At 34.5% G+C, this 12792-nt stretch overlaps 1 protein-coding gene across 1 annotated transcript in view; it reads left to right on the forward strand.

Moving 5' to 3' along the window:
• LOC138695208 (uncharacterized) overlaps window positions 1-12792 on the forward strand; it is a 666755-nt gene that overhangs the window by 39185 nt on the left and 614778 nt on the right. The window contains exons 3-4 of the mRNA XM_069819668.1: window positions 5269-5491; window positions 8619-8783. Of these exons, the coding sequence (XP_069675769.1) occupies window positions 5269-5491; window positions 8619-8783 (388 nt within the window). The remainder of the gene's footprint in view (window positions 1-5268; window positions 5492-8618; window positions 8784-12792) is intronic.

Here is a 12792-nt window from a genome sequence, read left to right on the forward strand (position 1 = left end):
CATCTGAAACAAAATATTCATTCGTTCATAGTTTCTGCCCAATGGCAGGTCTTTCACTGCAAACACACTATTCTCCAGTCTTTCTATTTTCTGCCTTCCTCTTTGCCTCCGCATATGATCCATATATCTTAATGTCGTCTATCATCTGATATCTTCTTCTGCCCAAAACTATTCCTCAGTATCCGTCAATCTGAAAACTTTTGCATAATCAAAATGCCTTCTCTTTGTATTTCTTATAACCATAAAAAATGAACATACGTAGTAACTCCAACTTATATTTTCCGTTGAGTTCGACCTAGCTTTTCTTAAACGAGAATAAGGCAGTCAATTAACGAGAGTTCTCGTGAGAATAATTCCGATCCCTTCCTCCTGCCACTCCAATAAATGGATTACTCCCACATCTCGTATCCGGTGATTGTTCCGTGTGAAGAAGTTTGTGCCAAGAAAAATAATTTGAATTAGAATGCGGCTTGCTTCCGTCACCGACGTAATAAATCATCTCCATACAGCGCGATACCGCCACCCGGGCAGACTGCTTCCAAGAATCCCTGTGTGCGTTCGTGTTTGCCATTTCTAAGAATTATTATTTATGCATATGTTTTGGTGCTACTCAAATATTGGGCGGAAGTCTATGGTTTTAAATTACAAGAGGTGTGTAAAATGATTTCCGAATATGAGGTTTGGTCTCGCTATTTATTATTATTATTATTATTATTATTATTATTATTATTATTATTATTATTATTATTATTATTATTATTAGGAAGAGACTAGTGAAGTGCTTTGTGTAGAGTATGGCTTTGTACGGGAAAATCATGGACATTGCGATGAAGTGAAGGGAAACGATTACGACCATTTGCAATGTGGATATGGAGAAGAAATGAAATGGACAGACAGAATAAGAAATGAAGCTGTGCTAGAAAGAACAATGCTGAAACTGATCAGAAAGAAAAAAGGAACTGTCTGGATCACTGGCTAAGAAGAAACTGCCTACTGAAGTATGCACTGGAAGGAATGGTGAACTGAATGGAAGGTCGGGCACAACAAGATGTCAGATGATAGATAACATCCCAGATCACCTATGAAACATATTGCTTATCCCTATGTTTAAATCGGCAGCACTTTGAACAACCGCCAGAATCGCCACCCGTCCGCCGTAAACAAACACGAGATGGCAGTACAGTCGCTAATGCAATTCAAATGGGAGTTATGACGTGACTCCTTATGCAACAACTAGATGGCAGTATAGTAAACCTGGTAAAAGTTGTTACCGTCAAAGCCTATAAGGCCGAGCAATCTGGGTATATGATCTAGGATAACATTAAGATACATGGATCGTATGCGAGACTACGAAGAAGGCGGAAAATATAAAAAATTCTAGAATGCTGGGTTTGCAATGAAAGATCTGCTCTTGGTCAAAATACTACTATGTATGTATTATTATTATTATTATTAATGTTATTATTATTATTATTATTATTATTATTATTATTATTATTATTATTATTATTATATGATACTCGGAAGGAAATTAAACGGAGACTAAATATGGGAAATTCCTATTATTATTCGGTTGAGAAGCTTTTGTCATCTAGTCTGCTCTCAAAAAAGCTGAAAGTTAGAATTTATAAAACAGTATATTACCGGTTGTTCTGTATGGTTGTAGAACATGGACTCTCACTCTGAGAGAGGAACAGAGATTAAGGGTGTTTGCGAATAAGATATTTAGGAAAATATTTGGCGCTAAGAGGGATGAAGTTACAGGAGAATGAAGAAATTTACACAAGCAGAACTGCACTCATTCTGTTCTTCACCTGATATAATTAGGAACATTAAATCCAGAAGTTTGAGATTTATAGGGGATGTAGTACGTATGGGCGACTCCAGAAATGCATATAGTTGTGTTAGTTGTGAGGCCGGAGAGAAAAAGACCTTTGTGGAGGCCGAGATGTACGTAGAGGGGAGGATAATATAAAAATGAATTTGAAGGAGGTGGGATATGACGGTAGAGGCTGAATTAATCTTGCTCAGGATAGGGACCGATGGCGGGATTATGTGGGGGCGGAAATGAACCTCCGGGTTCTCTAAAAGCCTTAACTAAGTATGTAAGGTTTCACTCCTGTCAAAATATTTTATTGTTTAGTGTCATGTTAGGAGCATTGATGAAATGAGTAGTTTGCGGGTGTAGGACTAATAATTTGGTAAAGATAGTGTTGTAAACATACTAGACTATTAATATGTATTAATATTAGTGAATAGTTCCATAAAACATTCATAATCACAACATGAATGATCGGTTACTTAAAATAGCGGATATTTTAATGTAAGTCTAGTAGTATTGCAATACATTAATATGTTGCCAATTTTTATTTGCTTTTATTTTTTGTAAAACTTATAAATTCTTAAACAGAAAATTTAAAATCCTAAAACATGGGTTGAAAAACCCTAATTTTAGTTTTTGAAAATCTAAAAATCCGGGACTTGTTAATGACATAAAATTACGTAAAGCAGTGCATTACTTGGAGTCTTTTTTCCCCATTCTCCTATCCTATCATTTCCATATATAGGGGAGTAGTGGGTACAATGGGACACAAAATATTAAGACATATGTATGCAAGTGTTAATTCAAATATTTTAAAAATCAAGTGCAATAGAAATAGACATTAAAACATGGAGTACAATAATACATAAAGAAAAATATTAATAGATAAAGGACTTAATATACAATACCTGTTTGTCAAAAAAAATGCAAATGTCTCACTGTTCCCATTCAGGAGGGTACAGTGAGACACCACAGTGTCTATTAACGGACATTGAAATAATTTACATTTATTTCAAAAGAAAGGAAAGCTTACTGTCTCTTTATCTCGACATGTTCTGTAGGCTTATTTACAATCATTTAGATGTCTGACTTCGAAACCATTGAAACATCTGGAACATTTGGTAAAGTTAATTTTCCATGACATTTCAAACTTTTGCGAAAAAAATGAAATGAATTTTTGGTGACAGCAAAGCTTATGATTATAAGAATTTAATTTAATTCTTTATTATTTTTTAACATTTTCTTAAATTTTTTTAATAATTTTTTATTTATGAAACCATTAAAATGTAATGTATCCATTATTTTAAGCTACAGTTCCTAACTTGGTTACTAGTATGTTCATTTTTAATGCTAGTTACTGGTAAATGTAATATAATTACAGTTTGTTTTTGCAAATCATTGGTACATGGGAACAGTGAGACGTCTCAGTATACACTTCAATGGCATGTCTCACTGTTCCCTTTACGCATAGTTCAATTAAAAATGACGCCATCACTTCAAAATTAAAACAAGAAAGACGAAACTTTGCCAAACACAATCTCAAATACCATTGTATTAAGTAAAAAACATTCATATTTATATCTCATTTGTATATCCAATATAACCTTCATTAAACACAAGCCAAAATTTTACTTCTAGAGTGAAAAATTACGAATTATTTTTTCATCACTCACCTTTATAACTAGAATCAAATTGAGTATGGAAATACTGTTAGTTTACTCATGCAACATACAACTCCACTGTTACCAACATCTCAACATCAAAATTTACCATCTAATAAAAAATGTCTCACTGTTCTCCCTGTCTTACTGTACCCTCTTCTCCCCTACCGCAAGTAAGCCGGACAGGTCAGGGCATAGTTGCGCCCCACGGTCAGATAAGATGCAGCAGGTAAAAAAGGGTCCCTGTTTTGTGGGCATAATTGCGTCCCGTTCCCATCAGGTAGAGAAAGGAGCATGGCATAGTTGCGCCCAATGAAATAGGTAGAGAAAAAGACACTACGAAAACTCGAGTCTCATAATCAACCAACCTTATTTATTTCTTATTCGATTTAATATTTATTAAAATGAACACAATGAAGTTGGCAGTACTTTATTAGCTGTTTTTCTACTGTTTATGCAGTGATTATCAATAGCCTACTGTTAAAATGAACACCATGAAGTTGGCAGTACTTTATTAACTGACATAATTATTCAAATAAGTGAGCCGCTGAAATATGGGACCTTAGCAGTCTTGACATTTTATTAGTGATTTTCACACCGTCTGTGGCGTATAGTGAGGTTAATTTAAAATGAATGTTAAGTTTAGTGAAAAGCGTAAAGAGTTAATAATTCACAATGGTTCTAAGTTTCAACTTTCGAAACCCTGTACCGTAGGGTTAAGATATCGATGTAGAAACAAAAAATGCAGTTCATTTATTTGTGTGTGATCGATAAAAAAGTGTTATTTTAAATAGCAAAATTGATCATATGCTAGGCCTACCTGATTTTAATGCAGCTATCACTGTAATATTTTTAAGTAATTTATTTATTTTATGACAATCACTTTCGTGATCACACGTTAATCGAACTTTTCTGTTGATTTTCGAGTTCGTCATTTTTTTTCTGGTTATTATATGCTTATTTAAGTTGTGTTTACTCTCGCTAGTGGTTTTATATTTTATTTTATCCGTGTTAGTATTTATTTTATTATTGTAAATATTTTTGTTGTTGTATTATTATTATTATTATTATTATTATTATTATTATTATTATTATTATTATTATTAGTGAATTAATTTGTATTACTATCTTTGTGTCATCTCCGTCACGGATATTCTATTATTATTATTATTATTATTATTATTATTATTATTGTTATTGTTACTATTATTTCTATCATAAACATTATTATTGATCTCTTTAAAATTTATGTAGACTACTGGACTGTACCCGAGCACGGGCACTTGCTCATTTCGGGTATATATTCATATGTATCATTTCAAGTGTAAATTGTGAATAAATTTGAATTTGAGTTTGAATTTGTGTTTACTATGCCCATCGGGGCGCAACTATGCCATATCCATTCTGCTACCTGATTTCTTCGGGGCGCAACTATGCCATGTCCCTTCTGCTACCTGATTTCTTCGGGGCGCAATTGTGCCATGCCTAGGCCTTCCAATTGACCGCGGGGCGCAACTGTGCCATACCGAGTAAGCCATAACACTGGAATGAATTTACTTATGTTCCCCGAAAGCCACGCCATATCAGGATTTTACTGTAGGTATATAGTTTGTTCAATAAATAATACTTCCGTGATTGTGGTGCGACACAATCGTGAAAATCTTTGCCGCGCGCATTTATTTGTATGCGGTTTCATTGTGAACCCGAGCAGAGTTCAACAGCTGCATTGTGTGGCTGACCAGTCAGCCTGTCTGTTGTTCACCTGTTACGTGTCGCGTGTTGCAGGCCGGCGTGCCCCAGCTCCCTGTTCCACACGTGGGAGACGCTGCTGCAGGAGGTCGAGATCGATTCTCAGGCACACAGCGATATAGCTTCCATCCTCGGCCGTCAGGTGTCTCGCCCTCTGCTGGAGAGGTCGTTCCATCGCAAGATTCAATCCAGGAAAGTGTTCACCCATCGCGAGAGCTATGAGACCATTCTCACCAAGACGGAGGACAAGCTGGCCAAGGTTTGTACAGTACATCGATGAAGCCCAAACTTTACAATGAAAACACGTTTAAGAACTCACTAATCGCCCTTCTAATACAGTTTGTCCCTAAAGTCATGGTGTAGTTTTAAGTGATTATGTAATTGCATCGAAACACTACGGCGAATGTGAAACAACCACTACATGAAAGAATAACTCTCCAAGTTTTTACTATGTATTCACTGAAATTCGATTGGACTCCTCTGTTAGCCTGGCAGCAGTAGTGAAGCTAAGGTGTAAATATTGGGTAGGCTGAAAAAAAATCTGCTTACTTTGTGTCTTTTTATAGAGCAGTTATTTCTCGACTTTTCTATCAATTTTTTTTGAGACAGACCCTCAACAAGATGATGGCCACTCATTTTCGCTCCCAAACAGAATACAGGTATGACAATATAACTTATTTGTCTCAGAGCACCATGACAGCCAAAGATATTTGTTATTCCATGACAATTGAAAATTTGTATTTTGTCTTCCGCTGTTTTAATATGAAGAGTTATTTATTTTAGTAGATTATTTTACGACGCTTTATCAACATCTTTGGTTATTTAGCGTCTGAATGAGATGGTGATAATGCTGGTGAAATGAGTGCTGAGTCCAGCATCGAAAGTTACCCAGCATTTGCTCATATTGGGTTGAGGTAAAACCGCGGAAAAAAACCTCAACCAGGTAACTTGCCCCGACCGCGAATTGAACCCATGCCACCTGGTTTCGCGGCCAGACGCGCTGACCATTACTCCACAGGTGTGGACAGTATGAAGAGTCCACTGCAAAAAGTGGGAATGTCGTAAATTTGTGCAAAATGAGATGAAGGTTCAGTACTATAGATCGAAGGGAGTAGAATATAATACACTTTATTGCACTGCAAGAAAGATGATAGTTCCAGATCTATATCGTATTGAAGAATTGGTATACCACACAAAGAGTGGGAATATCAAAGTTTAAATTATATTTCCTGCAAAAATGCAATACATTCAACATTATCCCTTTTTGCAGTGGACTCTTCATATGTAAATGAGCCACTGGTGTAGCTCAGTCAGCTAAGGCGCTTGCCTGCCGATCCGGAGTTACGCTCGGGCTCGGGTTCGATTCTCGCTTGGGCTGATTGCCTGGTTGGGATTTTCCGAGGTTTTCCCGAACCGTAAGGCAAATTTCAAGCAATCTATGGCGAATCCTCGGCCCCATTTCGCCAAGTATCATCTCACTATCACCAGTTTCATCGACACTAAATATCCTCGTAGTTGATACAGCATCGCTAAATAACAAAATAAAAAGAAATATATGTGAATGTGGTGTCGATCTCCCATCTTTGTAAAGACATTTCGTTTCATATATCCAACTTGAAAACGGTTTCTCTTTTAATTCTACAAATAATGACCTCAATTTTCTCTCAGTTGGAGCCATTTTACACAAAATTAATATGTAACACACACACGCATGCACTTTTGGTTAAACTAACAGTCAACAACGAAGCGCATTCACAGAACAACAATATACCGCAACGTATTATTGTGAAGGTGAAGCTAGCCGCGTTTCATACCGAGATGTAGCGAATCGATACACTGACCCTTGTCCGCCTTCAAACTTGCGAGTCAAGATCGTAGCCATGCCTTTAGAGGCTTCTGCCACAAGCCTCGCACTGAACTCTCCATCCTAGAATGACTACTATAAGTGGACTTAATTTATGATAGGATCGTAGTGAAATCTAGAATTACGATACATCGTTATTACGAATTTATACACCTACTGTTACTAGGTGTAGCCTAACTCAAATTATTTGTCTAGGCTAAGCCTCAAAGGCCTCTTAAGAGCTTTCCCACTGCCTGGCAGACATCTAAGTAATACTCCACTTCTTGCCGCTCACGACCAAGAGTGTCAGAAGTAACGAATGTGATAGGGTTTCTGAATCGCTCTTTGAAACGGTAATTATCATATTTGGGTACACTGTACACATTTTGTATGATGTATCACCATAAGTGAAAGCCTAGTGTAGTGAAGTATGGAGACCATGGTGGCCATAGTTTTCATCCACAATAACCAATCTATCTCCTTGGAAAAGTTTCATTTAGAAATTTCCAGACTATTCCAGAAAGTGCGTAGAAGCAGCATACAGTATTGCTGAATGATTGATTCCATTGATGTTGAGAATTTGAAGTAGTTCATAAAGTTGCTCCATGTTAAGATACTTCTCCGAGACTAGACTATAGGCTCATGAAATCCCGCATGCCCTAGTTCAACACGAATGGAATCCGAAAGGTAATGTGTGGTGTGCTCTTGAAAAGACAAAGCGACTGGTTCCTTCTTCACGGAATCCACTCCGACGGACATATGCAGCTACATATGCCTCCTCTTCATATGCACTGCGGAGAGATTTTGGATTCCAGACATATTGGTGCACAATTTAGTGATTAGAAGTTTTGCACCGCCATCTCTTCATGCTACTATAAGCTACTTCACATAGTAGGGTCTATATTCTTGAGTGAAAACATTATCGCACCCAAATATAAAATTGTAATTCTGTGTAGGTATCTTTTGATTTTTTCAATTTATCTTAAGTAAACTTTCTTAGGAACATAAAAAAATGCTTTTATTTGGTCTGTGTGCCATTTTGTAATTTGAATATTTGCACCCAAAATATAAAATTCTCATTCTTCTATCGAAAATATATCATGGTCACCTTATAACACAACAACACCATTATGTCACAGACATACAGTTTTTGAAAAAAAAAAAAAAAAAAAAAAACACACACATGTTCTTGTATTCCCTGTGAGGTGGAGAAATAAAAACTCTCAACCACAGTGCAGTGTGCTTATAAGTTACTAGTCCACTCTTAAGGCTGGTTCACAATAAACCTGGAACGGAAACGGTAACGAGAACGAGAACGGAAATAATGTTAAAATAAATGTATTTAAGTGTGAACATTCACAGTTATCTATTGTGAACGCTCACATTTAATTACATTTATTTTAACATTATTTCCGTTCTCGTTCTCGTTGCCGTTTCAGTTCCCGGTTTATTGTGAACCAGCCTTTATAGTCTACTTACTTTCAGTGACTTCTCATGATGCGAGTACAGTAGTAACACCGTTTGTTCGGTTGTACCTTTTCAGTGTCGACAGGACTACAAGAACGCCTACCTCTCCTACCTGTCAACTCCAACGACCGCTTCTCTGTCCACCTACTTCGATGCCCACAACGCTTATGTACAGCAGCTACATGCGACCAACGGCATGCTGGACCAGTACCATCAGGAAACGCTGCCTCAGCTCTTGCAAGTAAGTCCTATGTACTGTAATTACTTGAAGTGGCCAGTTGTACAAGTGAACAGCGCAATGTATTGTTATTGCTCGATAAACTTTCGAGTTAGGAGAGGCGTTTTCATTCTTTGCAAGTACGACTATAATACGAAATTATTATTTTTGTTTACAAAGCTAAATTTAGGAAAGATTTTTTATAGTTTTACAGAAGATATCATAGCCTGAAAAGTTGCGCGAACTAAAAAACTAATTCTTTTAAAAGGTTAAATGAACTCAGATGTAAAAATTCATGCAAAGAGCTCAATTAACTTATTAAATTACTAGCCGTACCCGTGCGCTCCGCTGCACCCGTTAGAAATAAATATAAAGTAATTACATAATTAAAATAGGACATTTGATCCAGGGAAGATTCGTGTTTGATAGAAGGGTAAGTCGTTTAATATGTTACTTAATTTAAATTGTATTTAAGTAATTAAAATGCGATCATTTTGGTCCAGGGACCACTCATTTGGTGCAATGACAATTCCTTTAACATGTTTCTTAATTTTTATTACATGCATCCCTAGTTTAATGAAAACTGACATATCATTTAGATTTAATGTGTATATTTTATTTTACTTGCTATATGTTTCCATTGAATTATGATAATAACTTCATTTTAACCCTTGTTTTCTACGTATTCAGTAAATGGCGCTTGGGCCACTATGGTTCTGAACCCTTCAAATAACTTAAATAACTTATATTATATTATATTATATTATATTATATTATATTATATTATATTATATTATATTATATTATATTATATTATATTATACTTACTTACTTACAAATGGCTTTTAAGGAACCCGAAGGTTCATTGCCGCCCTCACATAAGCCCGCCAGCGGTCCCTATCCTGTGCAAGATTAATCCAGTCTCTATCATCATACCCCACCTCCCTCAAATCCATTTTAATATTATCCTCCCATCTACGTCTCGGCCTCCCCAAAGGTCTTTTTCCCTCCGGTCTCCCAACTAACACTCTATATGCATTTCTGGATTCGCCCATACGTGCTACATGCCCTGCCCATCTCAAACGTCTGGATTTAATGTTCCTAATTATGTCAGGTGAAGAATACAATGCGTGCAGTTCTGTGTTGTGTAACTTTCTCCATTCTCCTGTAACTTCATCCCGCTTAGCCCCAAATATTTTCCTAAGCACCTTCTTCTCAAACACCCTGAACCTATGTTCCTCTCTCAGAGTGAGAGTCCAAGTTTCACAACCATACAGAACAACCGGTAATATAACTGTTTTATAAATTCTAACTTTCAGATTTTTGGACAGCAGACTGGATGATCAGAGCTTCTCAACCGAATGATAACACGCATTTCCCATATTTATTCTGCGTTTAATTTCCTCCCGAGTGTCATTTATATTTGTTACTGTTGCTCCAAGATATTTGAATTTTTCCACCAAATTGGAGATTGGAGATATTATATTATATTATATTATATTATATTATATTATATTATATTATATTATATTATATTATATTATATTATATTATATTATGTTATATTATATTATATTATATTATATTATATTATATTATATTATATTATATTATATAAAATGTGTTGATAACGGATGTACCCCGATAAGTAAGTTTTTAATTTGTTATGGGCGCTCTTGAATCTCAGGAGGAACAAATTTTATTTCACAACAGCGCAACATAATCTGCTTGGCTCATTACCCAATTTTTTTGCATTGCATTTAATGCATATGTATTTTATGTATTTAACACGATTCAATTGAGCATAGTTAAAATTTGGATTATAAAATAATGGAATGCTAAGCTAACATATTATAACTGCATACTAAATCAATACACTCTTGTGGTTCGTTAATTCTCAGAGATAAACATTATTTTAAGAAATACAGGAAACGAATACACAGAATAGCCTATCAAGTTGTTTGTGCATAAGAAGCTATTTTAATCTTACCTGTCCTCAATTCACTCCGAAGTTACTGTAATAACTTTATAGCATTATGTCCATATAGAGAAACTACACTTTCCAATGATGAAATAATAATTAATTACACAAATCGGTTAATTTAGCTTCCGATATTACTTCATACAAACACAGAAACATTCTCTGTAGGCTATGATTCATAGCTTTCGATTGTTGTTGACCAAGGCCCCTTATAGACGAAGTCAATTGTTTATTTCATTACACCGCCTTAGATGGCAGTTATTTTAATTTTGAAACTCATTTATTTAATTAAATATCAATCCTATCAAAATTTGTCAAAGAATAAAACTTATCGGAAATGATTTTTAAAGAAATTTTTGTTATGTAACATTTTTCACAAAAATCAGTAATAAGCGAGATATTTCGATTCATTTAATTCAGACCCCCTTATAACCCCCTTTTAAATAATGTATTTTGAATGCCATATAGCCTAAAATCTAAGTTACAACGAACTTAATTTATATTCCAATTTTCATCGAAATCGGTTCATCCATTATTGCGTGAAAAGGTAACAAATATGCAGACAGACAGACAGACAGACAGACATATAAACAAAAATTTCAAAAAAGCGATTTTCGGTTTCAGGGTGGTTAATTATATATGTTAGGACCAATTATTTTTGGAAAATCGAAAATTACCAGAAAAATTTCGGCTACAGATTTATTATTAGTATAGATTAGAAATAATTCAACATTAATTTTATTGCAGAAGTTGAATTAACTGCTGAATTAGCCGTGAAGAAAAAAAATCAATAAATACGCTCATCTTTTAGACAATTAAATCTTTACCCCCTTTGCCGTGGAAACCTTCGGACCTTGGAGTCATGACGCTAAAGTTTTGGTATCTCAAATCGGTCGAATTTTGATCTCCATTACTGGTGATCGCCGTTGCACTACCTATTTGCGTCAACGCTTAAGTATTACTATTCAACGCGGAAATGCAATGAGCGTTTTAGGTACTTTTCTCGAATTCAGCCCTTTGGACGAACTCTTTCTTCTGTAAAATTTATTAAGTTTTCTGTATGTAAATATTTGTATTTAGTATTATGAATGTAATATTATCATATTGAATTTATGTTGAACTAGGTAGATTAATCATATGGTGATTTCGAGATGTTAAATGCTTTATAAAAACTGCAAACTTGTAGTAAACACAATTAAAATGGAAACAACTGAAAATTGTTTGCTTCAAACGTTTACGTAAATTATTAACTGAAATATATTTTATTTAAACGTTGAATTAGATTAAAGTTGTTTGAAAAGTTTAAGCAACCAACCAACTGAAAATTGGACTTTATTTAAAAGTTGAATTAATTGAAAATTACATATTCCTTTTAAAAAGTTTAATTTGCTTTTTTTGTTCTAAATGTTCAATTAATTGAAAATTAACTTTCGTTTTAAAATTGAATTAACTCAGTGTTTGAAAATATTTCGTGTATTAATTGATGTGTTTTTTACTTAAAATGTTAATTTAATTGAAAAATAAATGTTATTTAAAAGTTGAATTAACTGAAAATTATGTTTCAAAAATGTAATTAGCTTGTTAGATTGTCTTTGATTTCAAATGAAGGGTTCAGAACCATAGTGGGCCAAGCGCCATTTACCAAAACCGTAGAAAACAAGGGTTAAAATGAAGTTATTACCATAATTCAATGGAAACATACAGCAAGTAATATAAAGTATGCACATTAAAACTACATGATATGTCAATCTTCATTAAACTATGGTATTCACTTAACTTTAACCCTTGGTTTCTCCGTTTTTAATAAATGGCACTTGGCCCGCTATGACTCTGAACCCTTCAAATGTTCAATTAACTGAAAGCAATCTCTTATTCAAATTTTGAACTTACTGTAAACTGTTTGTTTCAAAAGTGAAATTAATTTATTAGCTAAATTATTTTTAATTTAAAATGTTGAATGGACTGAAAATTATCTTTTATTTAAAAATTTTTAATCAATTGTAAATGACTTGTCAATAGAAATATGTATTTTTAATTATTCTCGATTTTATA

This window comes from Periplaneta americana, chromosome 2 (genome assembly GCF_040183065.1).
Source record: "Periplaneta americana isolate PAMFEO1 chromosome 2, P.americana_PAMFEO1_priV1, whole genome shotgun sequence".
NCBI classification, from domain to species: domain Eukaryota; kingdom Metazoa; phylum Arthropoda; class Insecta; order Blattodea; family Blattidae; genus Periplaneta; species Periplaneta americana.